Source organism: Schistocerca nitens, chromosome 2 (assembly GCF_023898315.1).
Source record: "Schistocerca nitens isolate TAMUIC-IGC-003100 chromosome 2, iqSchNite1.1, whole genome shotgun sequence".
NCBI classification, from domain to species: Eukaryota; Metazoa; Arthropoda; class Insecta; order Orthoptera; family Acrididae; genus Schistocerca; species Schistocerca nitens.
The window spans coordinates 401,560,910-401,588,140 of record NC_064615.1 but is presented as its reverse complement, the minus strand read 5'-3'; the positions used below and the strand labels follow the sequence as shown (position 1 = coordinate 401,588,140).

General features: G+C 39.4%; 1 protein-coding gene across 1 annotated transcript in view; it reads left to right on the top strand.

Annotated features, from left to right (window-relative positions):
• The first annotated feature begins 267 nt into the window (after window positions 1-267).
• Window positions 268-27,231, top strand: part of LOC126236249 (serine-threonine kinase receptor-associated protein) — a 77,589-nt gene continuing 50,625 nt past the window's right edge. The window contains exons 1-2 of the mRNA XM_049945399.1: window positions 268-455; window positions 20,902-21,041. Of these exons, the coding sequence (XP_049801356.1) occupies window positions 341-455; window positions 20,902-21,041 (255 nt within the window). The 5' untranslated portion in view covers window positions 268-340. The remainder of the gene's footprint in view (window positions 456-20,901; window positions 21,042-27,231) is intronic.

The window sequence follows — 27,231 nt, the reverse complement described above, 5'->3', positions numbered from 1 at the left end:
GATCGGGCGATTGCGCTGCCTAAATCAGAAACTGTAATAGCTGTTTTCCGGGCACCATATTTAACTCGGCTAGCTAATGTGCTTCAGACCTGAACATATAAACACGACAGCAAAAAACGGTTTTTGAAATTCGGATTTCGTGTTTCAGAAGATGTATCGCATGTAAACGCAGTGATAAATATTTTCTCACGTAATATCGATAATAGCGAGCATGCGTTTAATCGATACAGAAGTCGATCACGTTATTGCACTTTCGATTAGAGCAGCAGTCTCATCCGAAAACGACTACGTATGCCACGGACGAAACACGAGGGTAGTGTGTATAAACGGTTTTGAGAAAATGGCTAATTTGAGACAGACTCCTTTGACTTGCAGTGGACATACTAGACCAGTAGTGCATTTAGCTTTTAGTGATATAACGGAATGTGGATACTTTTTAATATCGGCTTGCAAAGGTATGTCGCGCTCTGTTGTCGGTTGCTTAAATACTGACCTAGTTTCCATGGCCTATTTAATCTCGTTAAATCACATTTGTGTATGTTCGCTTGTGTTAATGTTTAGCTTGTGTGCATAGTGAAAGCAGTTAAAAAAGAGATGTCTTTGTTATAAGGCACTGTAATTTAAAGCGTAAGAGTGAAGCTTTGTTGTGTAGCAAGTCAGCCTTGATCTAATTCAGTGTAAATAACCTTCACCGACTGGTCGACTAGAAGGCCTTCATCATTTGAACAGTGGCCCTTTTCTTTACAGCTTTATGGAATTCCTTCCCAATTACGTAAATTAACTAAATATATGAAGTCTGACAGCGAAAGCCGGGGGAAACTCGTAATTGCTTAGCTTATGTGAATTAATGTGAGGAATGATTATTCGACCTTATTGTAATTAACTGTTTCCGCAGTTTTCATGTTTCAAGTTACGACAAGGGAGGTATCATCAAGAACTTGTGCTTATCACATCCAAAGTTGTCACAATAACACCTCTACAGCTAGGCCTACTGCAATTTTTTTTCCCGTAGTTATTAGTAGGCAGGAATAAGGTTGTCGCGTCTCCAGAGTGGTTCAGTAGGGTCGTGGTTCCATCAGTTTTAAATGTTAAGGATACAAATTGGTTTTTAAGTAAGCATAGCGTCCGGCTAAACGATGTTCACCAATGAAAATAATCTTTCAAATTGAGTATATATCAGTAGGAAATAAACTGCCCAAGTGATGTGATTTATATAGTATTAGTTTTAATTAGTAATGATGGAGACTGAATTTCTGTAGGAATACATACACCCTTGCAATAACGAGACATTTCGTTGTGGATGGAGTCGTGACAGCTGGACCAATATTAAACTGAGAGTGAAATGTTGTCTTAATGTACACCTGGCCTAGTCTCAAGTTTCAAGTAAATGAATTATAACAACATTTTAAAGTTGGTTTGGAAAGCTTCTTATAGCTCTGAAACTTGTTTGATGAACATCTTAAATAGATTATTTAAGATAAGGCAGAGATTGATAATGGCTCCTGTGGTAGGCTTGTTACTTCTACAGTGTAGTAGATTTGAGAAGTGTGTGGACAATTTTAGAATTGATTACAGATACGTATGTTAGATAACAGAGGGGCTATGCAACCATAGTAATATGGTATCTTATGCACTATAAACAATAGCAGATTGCTGGTCAGAGATCAGATGTTGAATTCACATTCATTTGGTGGGTGCATTTGTGTTCATCATATTGGAATGCATAAATTTGCCAGTAATGACTATGATTCATGTAACGATTTTTCCAAATCATTTTTTGACTTGGGCCCCCCACTAAAATCTGGGTTGTGGTGACAAAACAATCTGTAATATATCCTGATGTCTAGGTTAGATTGAAAGGTGATAGTTTGGTGGATTAAAGGGAGTCTACTTTCTTGCCAGAATGTGATATTTGCTTGGTTAGTTAATGTTTAACAATATCTGTGAACTCTTTACAATTCCACTATGACAGTTTTGCTGTGAGTTAGTGAAACGAACGAATATGAGCTGGAGGGGGGGGGGGAGATTATGGTGTCAGATTGACTTATAGCACAGCCTAATGTTTACATTTGTGCCATATTTAATGCATTTTCCCATTATTAAAGTGCCTTTCATCATAAACTAAAACTGCAAAGTAAATTCAGAAAACCTGTTTAAGGTAAGAGACAATCCAGTAGTGAGCATTTTAATATTTATTATGTGTGTATATCATACATAAACTACGAAAACTGCAAGGGCAGTCCTAAATTTAAAATTTTCTTCTGTTCATTGAACTTAGTTTTTCATCCCTTTGTTTAGCTAAGTCCTGTAAATCTGATTATCAGTTGAGGAACATAACGAGTTAAAAGTTTTAAAAAAAGTGTTATGTAAAGAATTACTAGGCACTTGGTTTCTGAACTATTTTCTGACCCATGATAAAAATGTTCGTAATTGGACCGAATGTTATGTTTCAGCCAGAAACCAAGCAACAAATTGTTGAATATGGCAGGACTTTCCTTCTATTCAAGATAATATAATGGATGAACTATATAGCTCCAGTAATTCCTGGGTATCAGAGCAAAACATAACTCTGGTAAACCAACACTGTCTACATTGAGAATATGTTGTCAGCCTTAAACATTTCAGTATAGTGTTAAATGTGGCACAAAGCTTTCCTCGTCTGAGATATGAGGTATGGGTTACTTACTACAGATGTTGTGCCTCAAGCTAGATAGATGGTTTTGCATTAACTCCGCAAATACAGGTTATTCCTGTCGTAGAATGCAGAACATTGGCGACATGTGCAGGAAAGACTCTCTAAGAATGACGGTGCTTGCCAATTATTCAACGTATGTGAGTTTGTTGCAGTGGTCGGAACATCTAACATATGCAAATGCTATAGACATTAAGTAACTGCAGCATATGGTGTGCTTAACTCGATTTTTTAATGACAATGATAAGGTCCATTTAGTATTTCGGTTAAGTTTTAGATCGGCAAATTTTATCCTTGCTGGTGTCTTTCTTGTTTCAATCATCTGTACATACAGTTTTCCACTCTGCCACTAGGATGATAGTTTGTGAATGTGCCATTCAAGGCTTTTATGACGAAGCATTGGACGGTGTTGCTTAAACTACACAGAACACTTGTTGAGGAAGATGTTGACTGTTGGTGGAACCATACAGGGCATAGACTCATGAGTATCAGTTTTTTAGTTTACCTTTTTTTAAATATTTGTTTTATAATGAATATTTTGAGTAATATGATGATTATGATGATGATGATATATGGAACATTATGCTACCTATTGTGACAAACCTGACTGTTGAAGACCAAAGAATGGAACACTGTGTCTGATGAATTAAAAGGTTTCTACGTTTTTAGTTACATGTGGTAAGCGCATATTGCTGCAACATTACACTTATTTCTAAAAATCTTGAGACTGCTCACCATCACCATGAGAGCAGTGCAGTTACCTTCCTGGATTTGTGCGCGCGTGCGCTTTTTCGTAAAGCATGGATACAAACTCTCCTCTTATTATATCACATTCTCCTCTGTGATCTGGTGACGACAGATGGCTCACCCATGGTTAAGGCTACTGTAAAAGTCGGCAGTCGGTGAGCATTCTAGACACAGGCCAGTGTTATAGGGGCTGTCAACTTCTACAATACTAATAAACATCAGAGATGTGCTTATAACCACAGTGGGGTATATGTTGTGGCACTGGTCATGATAAAATCATGAGAGCTTTGGAGAAAAGGCATAAGTACTATTTTGCGTTTTTTCAACCCACCCTGTGGCATGTTTTTGTCACCTTTCAGCATTGTGTGCTATATCCATGTACTAAAGGTAGAATGTTGCTTGGCATCTGCATGCTCTGATTACCACATGGAGCACCTTTCTGTAGTCATCCACAGAGTCAGCATCATCTGAATATTGTGAAGTGTTAAACTGATATAGTATGGAGTTTCAGTAATGTCATCTACCACACATACAGGAGCTTCAGAAACATCCCCTGTATGTTATTACCTTGTGTCCCACATTTGGCTTCCTTACTGTCAGCAGAAGATTTGTATGTCTCTGAATGTTAGTAAAGCTGTGTGTTCCCCCAGTGTAGCACTTATTCTTCTGGACCTATCTTTCACATCTGTCATTGTTTCTTTTTATACGTAATGTGAAAGTGAATCCTTGATTACAAACTTTTTTTACCCCTACATGGGTTTTGTTGATATTGTGAATAATTTGTCTGTACTTTATATCTCCATTTCTTTATAGGGTTTTCAGAAATTTCTTCCATTTCACATTTTTAATACGCTTCTCTAGGTCTTCAAATCCTATAAAAATGTCGAAAAAGTGTTACATGTTTTGAGAAGTGATAGCATTAGCCAAAATAAGAGAAAAATGCCCCGTACACAAGGGCTGTTAAAATGCATGCCTTAGGAGGTATGAACATTTGTTCATCTTCATTACTGTGAAACGCATCTCTTCTACTGCAAGCTCTCTCCTGTTATGAACAACTTGCACAGTGCAATAAACAAATGAGAACACAGTTCTGTTATTGTTCACAGATACAGCATACAGTAAACGTCTTTTCTTGGTGTTACTGTAAACCATATTTACAGTTCTTGGAAAATGTAGTGCATATGTTAGCTCAACTGGAACCAGTTCATGTTTTGATAAGTTTCTGAAATACTTTTACATTACAGTTTTATCTACACTCGTGCAGCAAAGTGGAAGCCTAATATTCCACTCCGGCATTGGCAGACATGATGATCTGTTCTGGCCTGGCAAATGGAAGCAGGTGTTGACTCCTTGCGTGGAAGCAGATTGCGTTGGAAGCTCTGTTGTGTCTCAGTAACAGAATCTGCTCATTTGTATATGGCAATCTGTAGGTTGTTGGTAATAGCAAAGTGCTTGCAATAGCAGAGCAGTGTTTCATAGTAGTAAAGATGAATAAGTGCTCATTGCTCTACAGGTATGCATTGTAGAGCCCATGTTTTCTGGACTTTTTTCTTGTTTTCTTCCATACTACCACATCTCAAAATATGGAATACTTTTTAAAATACCCTGTATTTTGAGTTTTTATTATCTTTCTGTTAAGTGCAGGAGTAAAATTATTTGTACAGTTTCTCCTTTTGTAAGTCAAACTTACATTTATCCTAAACCTTTTGAGCTTTTCTTTTTGTTCTTGACTCTTGTGGATAAAATATTTTTGCTGTATCTGACACATGGCAGCATTTTGAAAACCACTTCTGGCTTGGGAAATGACGCACCGGACTTTTGAGTGCCTTTGTGAGGGAATGTGTTTGTTGATTCTTTACTGAATATTGAACGAACTTCTTGTCCGTATAGGCAATTCAGGACTTCAACATTTATTTGAACATCTTGCAACCACACAGTCTTGATGCATGATGGATTACAAAAAGATAACTAAAGTTAATTACAATACTTCACAGTAATATTAGGCATGCTTGTATATTGATAATTTTATTTTAATTAGTCACAAATTGAAATTGCCCTTTTTTAAATGTTGTTGTCTTAAGTCAAGGTTAACCTTCGGAGTAAATGTAATATTTCTTTTGTAGCAAAAATTCCCAGAATTACACTATTATGTCATAGCACTTATGTACGTGACTGCTGTGATTCAAAAATTTTCTCATGTTGAGGATACAAAGATCTCAGAGTAAATCCAATAATTGAGAATCGGAAAAGGGTGCTTGGAGCAAATTTTTGCCAGCAGCACTAATTCAGCGGTTATAAACCCCTGTTTATGTGGGTAACTGTCTTGTCTCAGTTGACTACTGCAGTACCCATGGCATATCTTCCTGCACTGAGATATGCTGTAGTGTCCGTTTGTGTTAAAAGGTGTGATGGCCTAAAAATCTTGCATCTGCAGAGAGGTGGCTACTATGCAGTTTCGCATCCGTTTTCCTAGCGGAGGGTGTTAGCAGTTCATAATGGATATTAACTGAATGTCATGATATGGAACATCACTGCCAAATAATGGTATGTTTAGACCGATCAGAATGTCAGCATAACATCACATCCCTTAGCTCTACACTGGATGGTGCACGTAAGGTAATGAGAGAATCTGTACTACAAAACATCGGATTATAGTAGCAGCATTAAAGTACTGGCAATGACAGTAGTCTGGTCCTTTCAAAGTTCCAAATAACGTCTAAATCGTTTGTTGCTTTACGCAGCTTAATTTTTTTCTGTATTGAAATGATCTTCATAGTAAAAATTTTTGTTTACTTCCTTATTCGTGCACAGCGTAGGCTCTCTGTATGTCCCATTACAATAAATCGTAAATTATTTTTCAGTTACAGATATTTGATCTCTTGTGAGATAACTTTTGTTTAATATGACATCATATTCGCCATCAGCAACTGATATGATGTCCTTTAAAAAGTCCATGAGACTGTGAACCCCAACCATGAGAAGTTAACCAGCTGTCGGAGAATAACTCATGCATATTACACAATGTGACGTGAAAACAAAGCAAACAGTAAAATTAAGAAGCACAAAATCTCTTGATATTAAATAAGTAATAATGACTGTGCCATCTCCCATCATCATCAGTGCACTGTCCTCTCTGTTGCATTCCCAGTATTCAGTATATTTTGGATTTTAGAAATCTACATTCAGCACACTGTCATTTGTTCTGTGATATGCTGCCTTTGAGGCACTCAACAACCTGTGCTTCTCTCAACTTATCCCGTATCATTTACTTAATTTATTACCTTTCTGTGATTTCTTCAGTATTAACCTACAGTTCATAACCAGTAAATAATGCTCAGAGACCAATTTAAAATCTGTATTCATAGTCTCTCTTACCATTATATAACCTATCAGAAACCTTGTGGCATCTCCATATCTCTTCCATGTATAAAACTATTTTTCACAATTCCTAAATCAGCTGTTAGCAACGGTTAAATTATGCTTCACGCAAAATTGTACTATGCAGCTTCCACTGTCACTTCTTTTCTGTAGTCCATGTTCTACTGTTTTTCTTTTCTTTTTTCTACTATAGAATTCCATTCCCCCATCACAATTAAAATTTTCATCATCCTTAACTATCAGAATAATGTCTTTTATCTCATTGTACATTCTTCAGTCTCTTCACTGCTAGTTGGCATATAAATATGTACTACTATGGTGAGTGTTTGCGTTATGTCTTTCTTGACTTCTGTAATGTGTTCACTGTGCTGCTTGGACCAACCCAAGTTTTTGGTACCACACTTTGTCTTGGACCCATGACATACACGATCAGTTGTAACGTTGTGACCACCTACCTACTATCAATATAGACGTGTCCAAGTGATAGCAGCATCAGCTGGCAAGGAATGACTGCTACTCAGACACATCCACGGTGCATGTAGTATCAGTGAGCGTATTGTCCACCTGTAGAATGGGGAAGGTGTATGATCTATCTGAGTGTGACCGAAGGCATATTGTGATACCTCAGCAAGAGCATTTCAGAAACTTGCATAACTTTTTGGGTGTTTGAGGAGTGCTGTGGTGACTGTCTTCAATATGTGGCAAAACCAAGGTGAAACCATATCCACATGTCATTGGGTTGGGTGACCATCCCTCATTACAGATGTCAGACTTCATTGGCTGGGCAGACTGGTACAACAGGACAGGTGGGGAACTGTGGCAAAACGTCATCAGGCTTTAATGCTGGGCAGAGTACAACACACAATGCGCCAAACACTCCTATTGGTGGGCCTCTGCAGCTGATGGCCCATGCATGTACCAGTGTTAATGCTACATCGGCAATTACAACTGAAATGGGCAAGTGCCTGTCAGTGCTGGATGTTTGCCCAGTGGCAAAGTGTTGCAGAGTCTTGAAGCCCAGTACCTTCGTCATACAGATGGAAGGAAGTGAATCCTTCGTCTTCCAGGTCTTCCAGGAGAACAGCTTCTTGATAACAGTACTGCGGGACGGAGACAAGCTGGCAGCAGCTCCATTATGCTCTGGGGGAACATTTACGTGGACATCCATAGGCCCAGTGGAGCTCATGCAAGGCACCATGACAGCCAGGGAGCATTGTACACTGAGACCACATACATCCCTTCATGACAATCATTTTTCCCAATAGCAGTGGCATTTTGCAACAAAATCATGTGCCATGTCACAAGGCCCAGAGTGTGATAGTGATTCTGGGAACACAGTGGCAGGTTCCATTTGATGTGCTGGCCCTGTAACTCGCCAGATCTGAACACATCTTGGATGTGATTGAACGTGACATCAGAGCTCATTGCCCCCTCCCTGGAGTTTACTGGAATTAGATGACTTGTGTGTGCAGTTGTGGTGCCAATTCCCTCAAGCGATCTACGAAGGCCTCTGCTTCCATGCCACAAAGCGTCGCAGCTGTTATCCATGCCAGAGGTAGGCATGCTGTCTATTAAATAGTTGGTCACAATGTTCTGGCTGATCAGTGTAACTGTGTTGTGTTGTGTGATGTCATTGGAGTGTGGAGTCATTCAAATGGATCATGTGCACAGATGATGTGTTGGAGTAAGCGGTGGCGCACTCTAATGTTGGACGTTTGTGTTTCTAAATTGTGTGTGAGATAAGTTAGTGCAGCACTGGACATAGCACTTCGTGTTACTACGTGTTTCGGAGTCTGGTTTTGATAGTTTTTGATACCATTGTGCATGGCAACTATAAATAAATTTTAGGGTGGTTTTAGTAAACCAGTCATTTTACACAGTGTCTGTAAATCAATTTAAGGAAGGACAGGAACACAACAATGTTACAATCCCACTGGTTTTTTATTATTCTTGCATATCCAGATTTCAGCTATAAAAGCTGTCTTCAGTACTAAAATACAAGGAAGTTACAGACTCATAATTCATTTACTTAAAAAAAATAAGTAAGAGACCTTGTTATACAATAGCAGTGATCTAGCAGTGATCCATTCTAGTCAACTCACCATTTGAGTGATTTACCTTTCAACAAACTCGCACCAGTACATGTCACCGTATGACTTTACTGATGTGTAGGGAGAAGGAAACTGAGGTGGTTGTTTACAACTGCTACAGCAGCCACAGTTTGTGTAATGTAGTATAAGTAAAGCCCTCTGTATTACAAAAATAACTAACCCCTTTAATTCCACTGTAGTAGTTTAAGCCTTTTTAAAATAAATAAAGCCAGCAAGTATTTTTGCTTATCACCCTAAAATACATCAAGAAATGCCAATTTACAGTGTCGCAATAGGCACCACAACAACAAACACTGTCTGAAAGTGAGCTTTCGACCAACAAGGCCTTCATTGAAAATAAACAACATACATACACACACTCACGCAGATATGTCACACATACATGACCAGTCTCGGGCAACTGAAGCCAGAATGTAAATAGAACCTGTAGGTAACAATAAAATGGAAGATAAAAATAACAAATACATTTGCTTGCTGTACTGTGGCAGCTTTAGCACAAAAATAGCCTTGGTTTTTGAAAAACAGTATGCAAAGGTTTCCTTTTCAACTACAACCAACCTTGGATATGGTTTGTCTAATTATGTTGATAAAAGTGCAATGCGAATCAGGTGTGTCCAGGATGGAATTTCCAGATTGTGATTTCTATTAGGAGGGACAGACAGGTAGAAGATTTGAGTTCAGGTTTGGCGAGAGTGTATCTTTGTATAGCTGGGATATAGTTCAGAGATCCAACTTGAGAATGGCAGATTCATGGACCTCCTGGAGGAGAGTTACACTGCCATCTGAGGTCATCTTGTGTTCACCTGCTCAATGAGCAAGAATTGATAAAGTGAAACAGGTTTTGGGAACTCTTCGGTGGTCTCCTGCTTTGAGGCAGGACCCAGAAGGAAACTAATATGGAAATTTTGACCTAACATAACACTAGTATGTGGAAATGTAACTTTTTGTCAGTGGACTGTCTTATCTTCCATTAAGTTGGTACTATCAAACGTTATATCAGTTTTACCATCAAATAAGTGAAACACCGTTCGGCTATTAGTCTTACGGTCTAGATATGGTGATTTATTATAGTTTTCTTTGCAAGTATCACACTTGGATCTATACCATATGTTACATAATAAATTTATGTCAATAGACGACATCTGTGTGTTTTTATTAAATCTGTGTGGTTAAATTAAACAAGTCATGTTGATATTCGGTATTTTACTACAATGTTAACAAATCTTCATAAAAACAATATGTATGAACTTTTTGTATTTCTTTTATATTAATTATTTAATTTGTCACTTAATTATTATGATATGAGCAACTATGCTAGATTTTAGATTGGATGAGTTTCATATTGATGTGAAACTAAATTTTATCAAGATGATCTTAAAAAGAAATCTAATGTGATGTAATAATTCTGTATAGGACAGCTGTCAGAACATATGAATGATCTTCTGCATAAGATTTAGTGGATCACTTCACCACTATTATATGAACAAACACATTGTGAATCAGCATTTCCTGACTTATTTTAAGGTGATAATCAAATATACTTGCTGACTTTATTTATTAAAAAAGGCTTAAACTATTATATTGGAATGAAGGAGGTTAGTTATTTTTGTAATGCAGAGGGCGTTATTTATACATGATGCAAACTGAGGCTGCCGTAGTTGTTGTAAACAACCACCTCAGTTTCATTCTACCTATACACCAGTAAAGTCATATGACAACATATAGCTAGTGTGATTTTCTTGGATGGTCTGTTGACTAGATTGGATCATTGCTGTTGTATAACATGGTCTTTTTTATTTATTTCTTATGTAAACTGATTCTGATTCTGTGATTTCTTTGTATTTTAGCACTGAAGGTGGCTATTTATAGCTAAAATATGGATATCCAAGAATAATAAAAACAATGGTTTTGCAACAAATTGCTGGGTTCCTATCCTTCATTAGTTTGACTTTATTGGCTTATCAACAAGTTATTTTAGTGTTATTAGTTGTTGCTGATTTGTTTTCAGTTTTGAGATTGTTAGTCCATGTTGTTAATGGTTTCAAATTTTTTTCCCCATTTGGTACTAGGAATGGACCATGTGACTAAATTTACTGCTTGTTTGTTATTGCTATGATGGGCATTTATATGTCTGTTACAATTAAATTTCTCCATTATACAGCCTTTTGGTGATGTGTGTGAGGTGTCAGCAGTGTGGGAAATTTATGAAATGAATCAAAGTAGTTGCTTCTCGAACCAGGGCCGAGTATTGCCATGTTGTCATGATGATATTTGGAGGTGGATTGGGAGTTCCTGGTTTGAAAATTCTGTGCTGCTCATACAGTGTGTTGTATTGTTAACTTATTATTGGTGCTAGTGCTTGTCGGCTTGGTTTTGTTACCATGAGATGGGTGTTAGTGATCCTTCTCGAACCAGGGCCAAGTATTGCCATGGTGTCATGATGATATTTGGAGGTTGATTGGCAGTTCCTGGTTTGAAAATTCTGTACTGCTCATACAGTATGTTGTTTTGTTAACTTAGTATTGGTGCTAGTGCTTGTCAGCTTGGTTTTGTTACCATGAGATGGGTGTTAGTGATACAACTGTCTTAGGGTGGTTTTCTTTTTCTCGTGAGGTTTGTTTAGATTTTATAAGTATAAGGTGGTCTTTGGGAGTGCCTGGGGTAGTTGTGGAAATTTATGAGTCTACATTTGGGAAGGCAAAGCATTGGGTGGGCAGTTGTGCTGTGTGTGTGTGTGTGTGTGTGTGTGTGTGTGTGTGTGTGTGTGTGTATTCTGATGTGGTTTTTAAGATGATGGGTGAGTGTGCAAAATTGGTTTTGGTAAGATTAATTGGAGAATTACATTGTAGAGGGTTCCATCATTGTTTCAGATTTGTTTTCTTCATTCAGGTACTAGGGGTTATTGACATTTAACATTGGACCATAGTGTAGAGTGCAAAGGTTATGCAATGGGGGAACTTGTACTAAAGCTATATGAGGAGGGAGGGGGTGGAATCCATTGCAAGGAGTGGGAAGAGGCACTCTTCTTCTCCTGTATGGTCTCCTGGTGATAAGTATTATTGAAGGAAGAGATTTCCTGGCAACTGTTGTCTTTTTTGATGCTTTTGGAAAAGGATACATGTTCGTTAGTTAAATTTATGGGAAGAAGGGAGGGAAGTTCGTTAATGTAGTTTGAGTTATTGTTAGGGTGAAAATTTTGTTTGTTTCGTTTGGAAAACCCCCTCTGCATAGTTATGAATGATGTTGGTATTATTATTTTCCATTTTAAATGGATATTGTGTTGGAGAAGGGCTTTAGTTGGTTGGTGAATGGTGTTGAAATGGGGGCAGAGTAAGGCGGGGGAATGGGTTTTCTGTAATGGTTATCTTTGTGTGTGGGGGGGGGGGGATTGCCAGCCTAGATTTATTTCTCAGTTGACTTCGAGTGTTTTTTTTTTAAAATGTGTATAGTATGTTTATGTAAGTTTGAGATGTGGGTATTTATGGTGTTTCTTGATCAGAACTTAAAGCCCATATTTAGCAGTTTATAGTGATGAGTATCATGGAATGTCATTTTGCTCGGTTTATGTTTTGATAATAGCTAGTTCTGTTGGTTGTCGTTTGTTCATGTTGTTGGCTTTGTTTGAGCATTATAGGTTAAGTGAAATTTTTGATAGCAGCTTTTTTCAGGTTTCTGTTATTGTGGTTTCATTGATTGCTGAGGTTTTTGTGTGGTCGGTTTTTGTGTTAGTATTTGTTGTATGTATTTGTTGTTACGATTGGTGTGTGCTTAGTTTGCCCTTTCCCAGTACACCTTAATTCTCGCAATTGTCATTTTAGTTTTGTGTTATTTCTGCAATTAAATATTTTTCATATTGTTTGTTTCTGTTTGAGTGAGTAATGTGTGATGCCATGGTTGCAGTTATCACCATCTTCTTGATGTCACGGATCAAAGCTGATGTTGGTACTGCAGTCTTTGGTATCCATTACTCATGATATCTTACCTGTATTCCTATTTTCTTACTCATTGCTAGCCCAGCTCCTGTATTACACCTGTTTGATTTTGTATTGATAACCCTGTACTGTACTGACCTGATGAGAAGCCCTTTCTTCCTCCCTCCGCATCTTTCACCAATGCCCAGAAATCAAACTCCAATTTATCTATTTCTCTTTTTAAAGTCTCTAACCTACCTGATTTAAACAACCAATTAAAACACAAAAAATAAAGTGCAGTGTCCAGGTTCTCCATCCACCCAATTTTTTGGAACCAGCCCAATGCACATCTTCTAAGAACTCAGTGAAATGACGAAAGACACAGTATGCCCCAACTCACTGCAATCACAGCTTGGAAGTCTCACTGTCCATATCTGTGGAGAGTAACTGCAGATCTTCCTGTCCCACATCAAATGCAGTTTAGTTTATGCCAGGTGCTACAAAGAAGTATGCTCAACTCTCAGTAAGCTTTGGTGGGATGAAGACAGCCACTCCAGTTTTCAGGCAGCCTCAAGATTGACAGCAGTGGGTGACAAACTTATGGTATTTTCAGTCATGTGTTCAGTCATATTGTATAATATTGTTGGATTATGTTGTGTGTGTGTGGGTGGGTGGGGGTGGGGGGGGGGTGCTTGAATCTTCTGCTTTCCTGTGTATCACTGAGCAAGAGGATGATGCCTCCTGTGAGGAGTAGGTAGAAGCATACTATGTGCAATGCAAATGGATTCTACTGTTTTCATTGTCTTCAAAAAAGTGCTGGATCTTTACAGTTGTTCCATCACTTATACCTACTCCTTTCTTCTTTCATAAAACTGGTAGAATGCCTTTCTCCTTCACTAATTTCACGTTAGTCGAACTAAACGATCAGAAACTTTGAACTCGTGAACTGCACTGATGTCCAAAATTAAAGCAACGAATGGAAATTTTGCAAAGTGGGTTTATTTTGCCTCAAAACAATATAAACAGGCGATAGTAAAGTAGAAACAATGTAAAAAAATAAATCATGTAAACAACTGCATCATGCGCCCTAATGGTAGACAAAAATGTTCTTTTCCAACATTGCGGATTTGCATGCACATTCCAACAACGGGTTCATGTGCTCAGTATGGGTGTGACCACCTATGGCAGCAATACAGTTCTGATGAAGACGGTGCATGCTCTGAATGATGTCATCAGTCTCATGTTGAGGCAGTTATGCTCATTCTTCCTGCAGAGCTGTTCGCAAGTCTTGGAGAGTGGTTGGTGGTTGCAACTCATGTCCCAATTGCATCCCAGACGTGTTCCATTTGATTCAAATCAGAAGAGTGAGCAGGCCACACCATCCGCGCAGTATCTTCCGTCTCCTTAGAAACATAAACCATCTGTGCTTGGTGATGTGGAACATTGTCCATCTATATGAAGTCTGAGCCCAGAGTACCTCGGAACAGCCACAGATGTGGTCCCAAGATCTCATCACAATACCTGACAGCAGTTAAAACTTGCTGGTTCATCTGTACAATTTCATTAAGAGGTGTTAGAGTGCTCAACATAATCCCTGCCTATACCATTAGGTATCCTCCTCGATATTGGTTTCTTTCCATAGTGTTCTGATTCTGAAATTCTGTTCCACGTTCCCTGCAGATGAGAATCCGTCGAGAATCAGTCTGGGTGAAATCAGTACTCATGTGTGAAAGGAATGTTAGCCCACTGTTCGACCACCCAGGAGCCCTGTTGAAGACTCCACTCTAAACATTTACTTCTGTGAAGATGCGTCGGAGGTACACATACAGCAGGTCTCTGACTATTAAAGCCACTCTGCCAAAATCTTTGTACACTGTTTGTCACGATACACTGCGTTCAGTGAATGCTGCGAGGTCAGATGCCAGTAGCCATGCAATACTAAGGAGGTACTGTCTTGTTTTTAAGCCAAATAATGGTCCTCTCTTTCAGAAGTCAAGTGGTTGGCCCTGCTGTGGTATTTGGGATACAGTCTTGGCCTCTACAAGCTGTCGTCACATCCAAGAAACAACAGAATGATTCACATTAAGCCAGTGGGCAACATCAATTTGTGGCTGACTGTCCTGCTTCTTTCTTCCTAGGCCCTCCACCACAGAGAGTTTGACAGGCATCTTCATGCACCATGCTGCACTGTCTGTGGTGACTGTGTACACAGTGATTGTGGACTTGAGACTAACCAACAAGCACCAGCCCGTTTGATAGGTGCCACGATGTCATCGTTGGCGTGGTTGTCTGTTGCCTGGAATGCCATATCCCATGCGGAACATGATTGTACAGACATTTGTTGACAGTTTCTATGATTATATCGTGAATGAGACACAGTACAGGGGAAAAGCAGTTGTTGCTTTAATTTTGGACACAAGTGTATTTTTTCTCTTGACCATTAATTAGGGAGCAAACTTAAAATTTTAACTTTTTCGTCTTTATGTGTCACTGAACACTTACTTTTTAGTTTCTTGATAAACTCAAATGTTCAGTGTGGGATGACTTTGGAGGTAGGTTTTCTTCTTTTTTATAAATGCTGTTGTTATCTGCATTATTAAAGCACAATTCTAACAATTTTTCTAATTTTGTCTTAAATTCATTGCACCTTGCTTTCAATAGCTGCCTTTCTTTTTCCACTACTCAGTTTTCTTCTTATTTTCAAAGCAGGGGGTACCTCTAAATTAGAACAAGCAAAATCCAATTTGCTAATAGCTTCCTCATTAGAATATAAATGTCATTAACAAGGTTACATGATTCTGGTTCTGGATTCATGATAAATATTTTTCAGTAACAATTTGAGCCCAGAGAAATTGCATTAAGGTTCACTCAGGAAGCTGTTTTACTCACTTAACAAGGGCAAATATTCAAGTTTTATTTGCCTCAAGCCTTTAATAATTGGCTTTTCATTAACTTTGAATGGCTCAGAGCACTTTTTTCCAAAAATAGTGATTGTACTTCAGAATAAATTTTTTCCCATGATACTCACAAACTGATGATACAAAGAACTAACTTGCAATTTAAACAAGTTCATTAACATTTTTTAATTTTTTGAAACTGAACATACTCTATTATGATGTACTTCACTTGCTATCTGTTCAATAGAGCACTGTTCATCTATTTTATTGTATTCCAGTTAGTCTTTCAAATTTATTTATTGTTAAATTTTAAAATTATATTCATTAATAAAAAATACACTCATGACAAAAGCTCATTTAATATCCTACACGTTCAGTTATGTATGTACATCCATTCTGAGGTTTCTGAGCAGACTTACAACAACAATGCCATGCACAGTAAATGTAGTGGGGGTAAACAGTTCATGTACTGAATTGTTACTGGCTACTGGGCTCCGTACAGACCTGGTATTCTGTCCACTGAGCTCCTGTACTCACTCCTCTCGAGGATTAAACTCGTGCAAAAAAAAAAAAAAAAAACTGTAGCCTTCTCAACAGTAGAGAAATTTCACATTTTTTTTATTTTATGTTTATCATTTTGAACATGTAATAATGTGCTATGTAATTGAGAATAAACTTAGATGTAAACGTGGGCAATTTTTTCAACATAGAACTAAAACAAAAGTTCCTATTGTTCAATATTTTGCTATAATAAACAGCACTAACTTAATATAGGGTGATAGTTATAACTAAATATAAATTACAACTAAATTTTATTACACTGAAACAATAAACAATTGCAATAGGCAACAACCGTAAGATCAGTCGTAGTATAATGTGAATTATTGCCTCATTTTCAAAAATTCATATTTTTGTTTACAGTCGAATATCAGTGTTGTGATTTGTACAGTACTTTGCTATCATATGGGTGTATAAAATGTGCAAAAACCAAATTTTTATATTCAGTCCCATCCGAGATAACTAGCCCCAAACTTTACAAAAAATAAGATTTTTCAAATTTCAAAAATTTATAAAAAAATAAGGAAACATTTGTCAGTGTTCTTTCACTACATAAGGCTAGTAGTTTATGATAACTAACTAGAGAAAAAAATGCACTCTGATAAAGCACTCTTCGGTAGTTATTTTTGGGTCTAAAAAGTCTATTTTCTAAATTGTCAATACCAGACTTTGGCGGTCAGTTTATTTCTGAATTTTGGGTAATAAACCGTGTTGTCGAGGAGACTACAATCATGTTAGTTGCAGTGTTGTAAGTTAACACAGTGCAGAGATATTCAGCTTAATGCTAATGTCTCCAAATTGAAAATTCAATAAAAATGACTACCATTTTGTAATGGTGCAAGGTAAAAATGCTTTAAAAAACTGTTTTGAACTTCTCAATTATTGGTAATCAAATATAAAAAATCAAAAATAATGTAAAAATGGTCAAGTGATCGTCAAGGTACTTTCAGTAGGTGATGGAGTTGTACAAAGTGACTTCTATATACATTTGGAATGCTGTTACAGTGTAATATATTGGATCTGATTATCATCTGCAGACAGTAGTTTGTGTATTTGTTGCTCACATGAAATGATACCTCTTTTATCTTCTGTATGTTCGGTTTGAGTTTCTAACTCTAGAAATAATTATCCAGTTCTTCGTGTAGGTCGTTCGCCTGAGAGAGATTGGTCTTTTGAGCCAATAGGTAAATGTCATCAGTGTATATAAATCTGTGAGCCAGTGTTTGACAAGCCATGGTTCATATCAGGCAAATAGTATTGTTCAGTTTGTGGAATTTTCTGTGTGTGTGTGTGTGTGTGTGTGTGTGTGTGTGTGTGTGTGTGTGTGTGGTCAGAATAAAAGTTAACCGTACAGTGTCAATAAGATTCTTCTGGGTTTTTGACTGCATTGTCAGCTATAAAATTCCGACATTTCGGCAACTATTGCAAGCCGCTTTCCTCTGGGTGTATTGCTAACTGCTGAACGGGCACTAGTTTAACTACTTATTCTATGGTGGAGTGCTGTCATTGGATATGAGGGTGAGGAGGAAGGGTATTGGGTGTACTTTTGTTGGTCTTTGCATTACATGTTGTCATTGGCAGAAATAGGCATTTTCCATTGGAATTTCCTTTATTGCTTGTCATTGGTGGAAATCGGCAAATAGGGAATTGTGCGGCGACTGTAGCATAGTGCTATTTACTAACTGCCCAGTATTGGCTAGGGTGCATCAGATTTGGTATACCCTCCACCGCTGTGGCCTACCGCGTGCCTGTTGCTTAGCCTGTTCAGTAAGGCTGTCACTGCTGGCAGCCAAGACGCTGGGAGTCAGTACCCGTCTTCTCTATTTGTGTTGTCAGATCGCTTGGCTATTTGTATAGTCTCTCTGATCTTCCCCCTCAAGCTAAACGGCTGTTTTGCCAGTATGTGGACCTCTCGAAATTCAGTCTTCATCCTGCACTATCCGTGGTGCTCTGCCACCGCTGATTTCTTGCCTTGTTTGAGATGGATACATCTCCCATGTTCAGATAATCTTGTGCTTATTGAATGCCCAGTCTTGCCCATACTGATGAAACCGTGTAGCTTGGGGATGATGATCAGAGGGGCTGTGAAATAGCCAAGTGTCCTGACATCATGAATAGAGAAGACTGGTACCGACTCCCAGCATCTTGACTACCAGCAGTGGAAGCCTTGCAGGAGGACAGCTCTCGCAAAGCAACAGGCATGCAATAGACCACAGTGGCAGAGAGTACACAGTCTGATGCACCCTAGCCGATACCAAGCAGTTGGTAAACAGCACTACACTGCAGTTGTCACTCAATTCCCTATTCGTCGATTTCCACTAATAGCAAGCAATAAAGGAAACTCCAATGTGAAACACCTATTTCTGCCAATGACAACACACAATGCATAACCAATAAAAGAACACCTGCTACCCCTTTTCCTCACCCTTATATCCAATGACAGCACTCCTCCATAGTATATAAGTAATTAAATTAGTGCCCATTCAGCAGTTAGCAATACACCATGAAGAAGGCATCGTGCAATAGTCACCATAACGTCGTAATTTTATATTAGACAGTGCTGTCACAAACCCAGAAGAATTTTATTGACAGTGACAATGGCCATGGAAGCCTATGTTTACAGTTAACCATACAGTTACTAAACATTTATCCTATAAGGTGGTGATCTTGATTCAAGGAATGGCAGTAGAATATAGTACATTACCAATCCAGGTGAAAGATATTTCATAGGCTTGTGTAAGAGGTCTGTTCAAAAAATTCTGGAAAATTCGTAATTTTGCACCTGTGGTGTGTTGAAGTGAAGTGCAGTTGGCATCCCTGCACATGCCTGTTTTGTAATGTGTAACTGTCAGAAGTTTCATTCTTGTATGTATGTTAGTTATTGTTTGGTGCTGTATTGAGTGGAACGTTGTGTTTCAAAGTTTGTGAATTTCAAGATTGCAGAATTAGAGGAGCAAGGATCTGCATTATCTGCATGACACTCAAAAAAACCTTGACAGAGTCACACCAAATGATGCAGGAAGCCTTCGGTGTTACAAAAGTTTCGCACGGCTTAAAAATGGCCAGACGGAAGTTAAAGATGTCCCTCATTCTGGGCACCCTTCAAAATTTACAAATGACGCTCATGTCAGGACCATCAACAAAATTGTGCATGCCAGTTAGTCAAAGTCTGACTGTCAGAGATATTGCAGAAGACCATAACATTTCAGGTGGATCATGTCATGAAATCCTGAAAAAGCATCTTGGAATGCATCATGTTGTTGCCAAGTTCGTCCCACAGCTCAAGAGTTAAGACAAGAAAGAACTTTGCCTTGCAATCTGTGAAGAGCTTTTGGGTTATGCAAATGAGAGTGAGATGTTCTGTAAGAGAGTAATAGCTGATGGTGACATATGGGTTTACGGTTAAGATGTTCAGACCAAGGTTCACTCTTCACAATGGGACTGGGAAATGTTCTCAAAGACCGAAAAGGGCTTGTCAGGTCAGGTCCAATGTGAAAACCATGCTGATAGTTTTCTTTGACTTTGAAGGATTAGTTCATCATGAATTTGTGCCATAGGGATAAACTGTTAATCAATGGTACTATCAAGACAAGTTGTGAAGTATGCGAGGAAAGGTGAGAAGGAAACAGCCTGAAATGTGGCAAGACAATTCATGGCTCTTGCATCATGATAACACACTCACACATTCATCTCTGTTGGTGCGTGACTATTGCACAAAAAATGAAATCACTGTGCTGCCTCATCCAGATCTGGCCCCTATGGACTTTATTTTTATTTCCAAAGTTGAAAACTCCATTGAAAGGACAAAGATTTCTAACGATAGGCGAAATAGAAGAAAATTGGCAGAAGGCACTTACTGCCATCCAGCACGAGGTGTACCAAGACAGCTTCCAGAAGTGGAAACTGTATTGGATGCAGTGTATCAATTGTGGAGGAGAGTATTTCGAAGGAGACCATCTACGATAAGTAAAAGGTAAGCATAGCAAAATTTTGTGCCCAAAGTCCTGGAATTTTTTAAATAGACCTCATACATTGATTGCTGTTCCTTCTTCACTCCTGACCTGGAGCATACAAATATTATTGCCGGATGGTGGCAACAAGATATGCATCTTCAGTGGTAAGTTGAATCATGAATGTATTCAACAGTTATTTGATTTTTGTTCTCAGATTATCATTAAAGCTTCTTGGAAATTAAGAAATCACCTTAACATTTCCCTGTAGTTCTGTTGCCAAATATGAGTTGGCAGTGTTAAGAACATTCCAGTTTCCCTGATCTCGAAAAGTTCCATTCATATGTTGCAATGTATGTATGCAGAACTACAGGTTGCTGAAGACAGTGTGGCTCTCTCTTCAGTGCTATCTCTTTGATGTAGCCAAGATTGCCGCGCACAAACGGGCAGGTTCCTTAAATTACAAAGCTTATATCATTTACATTTTTGTGTCACTTAAATACACATAACTGGAAGTTACTCACTTTCAGATGAAGTTTGAGAACATTCAGGAACCGTTCGGTATCATTAAAACTGACTGCATTGAATTCATCGGAATACTACTACTGCTGCTGCAACTAATGTTGGTGGTGATGACTTTTCCTACTTCGTTTACAGATGGCAAGCCCATGCTACGCCAGGGAGACACAGGTGACTGGATTGGCACATTTGAGGGTCATAAGGGTGCTGTTTGGGGTGTTGCACTAAACCCGCAGGCATCAAAAGCTGCCACAGGTGCAGCTGATTTCAATGCCAAGGTCAGTTGTGAAGAGTTTTAAGAATTGTTTACTCATTTGTTTGATTATAAGAAAAGGTGAGCTAATGTTTTATATCATGAAATGGCCTATGAGCTCTGCATTTTGAATTATTATTATTGTTTATTACTACTACTACTACTACTACTACTACTATCACTATCACTATTTTGATGCCCAGTTACAAGTCAAAACCATGATATCTATCAAGTGTCTTCACAGTATTTTTGAGGCACATTTTCCAAATATTTTCTGCACCTTATTATGACAATCAAGTAGGGGTGTTAGGTAAAACTTTTTAACTACATATCTCATCATTTTTTCAAGTTGTATCCGGGTAATTACTTTCCTGAAAGCTCTCAGTTCTATTCTCAAGCTTTAAAATGCTGTTTAGTAGACAACCCTTCTAGCATATTAGCCTATGTAAGATCGGGCTTCAAACTGGTCCCTATCAGTTGAAAGTGGTACTAATCTTGCCCGATTTCTCGTGTGAACATATACTGAAAAATATGTGCATACAAATAACCGTTCTCGGACTGTTCTCTTGCTTGCACTTTTGGATTATATATGGGTAGCCTTTTCCCCGTGGCTTTGCACCCTATGCAGTCGACACTTATACTGAACACATCTCCTCCTCACCCTCTCTGTGCCCACCTCTTCCTCCCTCTCTCCACCTCATCATCCCACCTTTACCCCCCCCCCCCCTCTCTCTCTCTCTCTCTCTCTCTCTCTCTCTCTCTCTCTCTCTCTCTCCCTCCCTCCCTCCTTCCTATTTTCTGTCTCTTCATATCCTCCCCCCCCCTCTACTTATCCATTTATTCCTCCCCCTCTCTGACTCTCCTCCTCCCCCCCCCTCTTTCCACCTTCACCTCCCCCTCTTCCTTTTCCACCTGCCTCATACATCTCTCCCCCCCCCTCCCCTCTCTTTGCACCCTTCTATCCAACTCAACCTGTCTCCAGCCATTCTTATCGGCATGTGTAGCCTTTGCAACACAGTTCAATTAATTGGGTCCATATTAACCCCACAATGCATTGGTGTGCAGGGCAGCCTATATGTGAGGGCCCAGAAAACCATTTCTTGCCACTGACATGTAGGCTGCCTTGCAGAGCAGGTTGATTTGGCAGGTCAATGCCATTCCTTCACAACATGCCTGTCATACAAGGTAGTCTGTATGGCAGGGACTGGAAAAACACATACTTGCCTGTATCTCCATTCCTATTGGAGCCTGGAGGCTATAACCCACCCACCCACCTGTCAATGGTGATGCTCATGAGGCCTGCTATTTCTGTGCCAAAGGGTTTGGGAGGAGATCCCGGTCATACATACATACACCCTGCTGTATTCAAAACAGATTCAGATTATCCATTCAGTTGGTGAATAATATTGAATCGTAGCAGATACAGGTTGAGATTGAACTACCGTATTTACTTGAATCTTATCTGCACTTTTTTTTCCGATTTTAGTGATCCAAAAAACCGCCTGTGGCTTAGAATCGAGTGCAAAGTAAGCGGAAGTTCTGAAAAATGTTGGTAGGTGCCGCCACAACTTCTGTCGTCGCATATATGTAGCGCTACACAGGCATGCTTTGCAGGCACAAAGATAAAATACTGGAAAAAAAAAAAATGGTTCAAATGGCTCTGAGCACTATGGGACTCAACATCTTAGGTCATAAGTCCCCTAGAACTTAGAACTACTTAAACCTAACTAACCTAAGGACATCACACACACCCATGCCCGAGGCAGGATTCGAACCTGCGACCGTAGCAGTCCCTCGGTTCCGGACTGCAGCGCCAGAACCGCTAGACCACCGCGGCCGGCTAAAATACTGGTGCCAAAACCTATGCGTCAGTAAATAAATTAAAAGAAAAGGTAGAAGAATGTAAACATTACGCCATGTATTTTTTTGTGTTTGCTGCTATTTCATTTAAATCCTGTCTGCCTAATAAACTACGAAACAAGAGTGACACAACAGCAAACGTGGAAGAATATACATATCATGTCATGTTTATATTCGTATTATTCTTATGCTGAATAGTGATACAGTCAGAAATGAAGCACGGCAACTGACTGTTGTTGTTGTTGTTGTTGTTGTTGTTGTTGTGGTCTTCAGTCCTGAGACTGGTTTGATGCAGCTCTCCATGCTACTCTATCCTGTGCAAGCTTCTTCATCTCTCAGTACTTACTGCAACCTACATCCTTCTGAATCTGCTTAGTGTATTCATCTGTTGGTCTGCCTCTACGATTTTTACCCTCCACGCTGCCCTCCAATACTAAATTTGTGATCCCTTGATGCCTCAAAACATGTCCTACCAACCGATCCCTTCTTCTAGTCAGGTTGTGCCACAAACTTCTCTTCTCCCCAATCCTATTCAATACCTCCTCATTAGTTACGTGATCAACCCACCTTATGTTCAGCATTCTTCTGTAGCACCACATTTCGAAAGCTTCTATTCTCTTCTTGTCCAAACTAGTTATCGTCCATGTTTCACTTCCATACATGGCTACACTCCATACAAATACTTTCAGAAACGACTTCCTGACACTTAAATCTATACTCGATTTTAACAAATTTCTCTTCTTCAGAAACGATTTCCTTGCCATTGCCAGTCTACATTTTATATCCTCTCTACTTCGACCATCATCAGTTATTTTACTCCCTAAATAGCAAAACCCCTTTACTACTTTAAGTGTCTCATTTCCTAATCTAATTCCCTCAGCATCACCCGATTTAATTTGACTACATTCCATTATCCTCGTTTCGCTTTTGTTGATGTTCATCTCATATCCTCCTTTCAAGGCACTGTCCATTCCGTTCAACAGCTCTTCCAAGTCCTTTGCTGTCTCTGACAGAATTACAGCGTCGTCGGTGAACCTCAAAGTTTTTACTTCTTCTCCATGAATTTTAATACCTACTCCGAATTTTTCGTTTGTTTCCTTTACTGCTTGCTCAATATACAGATTGAATAACATCGGGGAGAGGCTACAACCCTGTCTCACTCCTTTCCCAACCACTGCTTCCCTTTCATGCCCCTCGACTCTTATAACTGCCATCTGGTTTCTGTACAAATTGTAAATAGCCTTTCGCTCCCTGTATTTTACCCCTGCCACCTTCAGAATTTGAAAGAGAGTATTCCAGTTAACATTGTCAAAAGCTTTCTCTAAGTCTACAAATGCAAGAAACGTAGGTTTGCCTTTTCTTAATCTTTCTTCTAAGATAAGTCGTAAGGTTAGATTTTTAAATTTTTAGATTTTTTAAATCTAAGATGACTCTTAATTTCTGTGCAGAATGTAATGTACTAAAGAGGGGTCTGCAAAGATTTTCAATTGCAAATGGAGAAAAATTTTCGCTAAACTCACGTTCAGAACATCTTCTATCATACGCAGTCTATTATTTGGTTCTTGTTGATCATTATCAAAGAAAGCAGCAATGTAAGTAACAACAAATAGCAGTCTCCTGCCGTTGATTCGCTTATGAGACAATTCCTCTCTTTCTCTCTTTTTTTTTTTTTTCCTTCCTAAGCCACGGTAGCATGCATAAAAAGCAAGCCATGCCGTGAGCGGCGACAGGTCATAAACTCTCATTATCAGAATGCGACAAACAATGCATTACACAGTTCAATAATCCATTTTCAGCTTAGAATGACATAAACACCTATAACAAAGAGAACGGCGCTTATCAGATCAAACCAAAATAAGCAATCGATTCAAACCAGGCGAAGCACATGATAAAGGAAGGGTACTCGTATAAATATGGACGGAGTGCCTGACACACAGCAATGGCTACTTCGTAAAGCTTAACTGTTAAGCTTACGACTTGAACCAAACTACTGTAGCTGTATCTTCATTCATTCGACCTCAATTATGTCTCATGTTACAATGGACCAACTTTGTTTCGATTTGGAGGGGTGGTCTAAAACTTTTCTGTCCCCTTGAATTTAGTCTGAAATTTCAGGTGCGGCTTAGATTCGGGAAAATTTTCTTTCCCTTGATTTAGAGTCTCATTTTTCAGGTGCGGCTTAGATTCGAGTAAATACGGTAGGCTCTGCACTTGTTGGAGTGACTTGCTGACCACACTTTTCACCGAATTAGTCCGCAGGGGACCATGGTTCGGCAGCAATTGGTTATTGTATGATGACAGGTGTTACATGTGAAGATCTGGAGCTATTTGATGAAGAAGATTATATGTGACTAATACCAAAAATGCCAAATTATCAATTAGGATGAATGGGCATAGGTAACTCAAAGTATCCTGTTGCAGAGCATGTTCTACAACTTGACATTCGTGACCTCATAGCCTGTTTTACCACACGCACCATCTGGATTCTTCCCCCAGACAAAGAGTTTCTCAGAACTCTACAGGTGGGAACTACAACTAAAACATGTCCTTGGTTCTCATCCCCCACCTGGCCTTAATGTAAATTAATTTCTCCTGTCTCAGCTTTTCTTCACTGTAACTAGTCTCTGCTTTACTCCGTTGTAGTTTTCTGCATCTTTCTCTGTCTTTCCCATCCATTTTTCACCACCATCCCCCACTGCTGTTACAGACAATGCACTTATCTTTTCACTCTTATTAACTTATGCACAAGATTTTAATTGTAATCTCTGTCTTGCATAGTACCCTGTCTTCCACCTTTAAGCTCTCGGGTTTTCAAACCTCGTCCGATGCAGTCCCCACCAATCAGTCTTTCCTTCTCATCCCGTACGGTAAGTCTCCCCTGACCTGCAGTTCTGGGTGACTTTCCCAAATTCTACCCCTTTTTCTAGACCTCTCCAGTCCTTTTTCCTTCACCCTTCTTCCTGTCCCTTCAACCCTTCTGCCTGAAGAAGGAGCCACTGACTCCAAAAGCTTGCCAAACACAACATTCATTGTTATACTACTATAATTGTGATACAGAAGAATGCTAATTGTGTTTACACTTTAAAACATCACTCTTTAATTGCTGTAGAAAATTGGTGAAAGGCAGAGGCTGTCTAAATGGTAACTAAAACAATTGTTGGCGCTACATGACTTAAAATTGTTGACCACAGCCGAGCATGGCCGAATTGCACTGAATGCATCCAAAATATTCAGTATGAATGAAGCAATGCTGGACTATTGAATATACCAGACTGCTGGATACCATATTAACAGGCTTATCCTGTAGTAGGTGCTAACTTTTACCAGATGATACTGGGCCTGTTGCTAACTTTTACCAGATGATACTGGGCCTGTTAAATTATTCATACATCATTGGCATCCCCTAGGGGTCCGGGGGTTAGAATAGGCCCGAGGTATTCCTGCCTGTCGTAAGAGGGACTAAAAGGAATCTCACACGTTTCGCCCTTCATGTGATGGCCCCCTGTAGGGTTTGATCTCCATTTTTCAAAATTTTCCCGAAGAGCAAGCCAATTTGCGAAGGGCACCTTTCATGGTGCATCATGTCCATCATGCGCTGAGGCCTATCGCGTCCTTTGTCGACGTGGGTCTACACTTCTGTTCATTCTCCAACTGTTGGGTGAGGTAACCCTCCTGGGTGCGTATTTATCAATCAACTGTGCAGTGTTGTTTCCTACACTGACGACAATGGATTTGTTTGCTTGGTTGTACTTGATATCCAGCACATTAGCCAGTCGGTTGTGGTGGGGCAGCCGTATACCCTGTTGGTTATAGCCCCCAGACCACACAGGTATCCCTCTGCTGATGCTTGCGCCATTAACTCCCCACGTATGCCAAGGAGTAGATGCCTGTCACCCTGGGGCATTGGGACTCCCGGCAATGGCCATCCTGCCAGGTGGCCTTTGGTGCAGGTGGGTGGTGCCTGTGGAGAGGGCCCCTGGTCGGAGTGGGTGGCATCAGGGCAGATGACACGCAATGAAGCGTAGTACATCATCTCTTGCTGGTGGTCAAACACCAACAGTCTCTAAGCATTCATGGGCTCAATTCAACACACAGAAGTATGACCCCAAATCGTTCCCCTCCCTGGCCACACTATGGGAGGAACATCAGGCTAAGGATGGCAGCGGCTCTTATTCATCCCAGTACCTTGTGTGATAGGGAATGTTTCATGACGATGGAGCCTCAGTTTTTTGTTGAGCATTTAGAGGAAAAGTTTGGGGAGGTGGAGGGCTTGTCCGAAATGAGATCTGGGTCAGTCTCGATCAAAACAGCATCCTCTGCCCAGTTACGGGTGTTACTGGCTTGCGAGAAGCTGA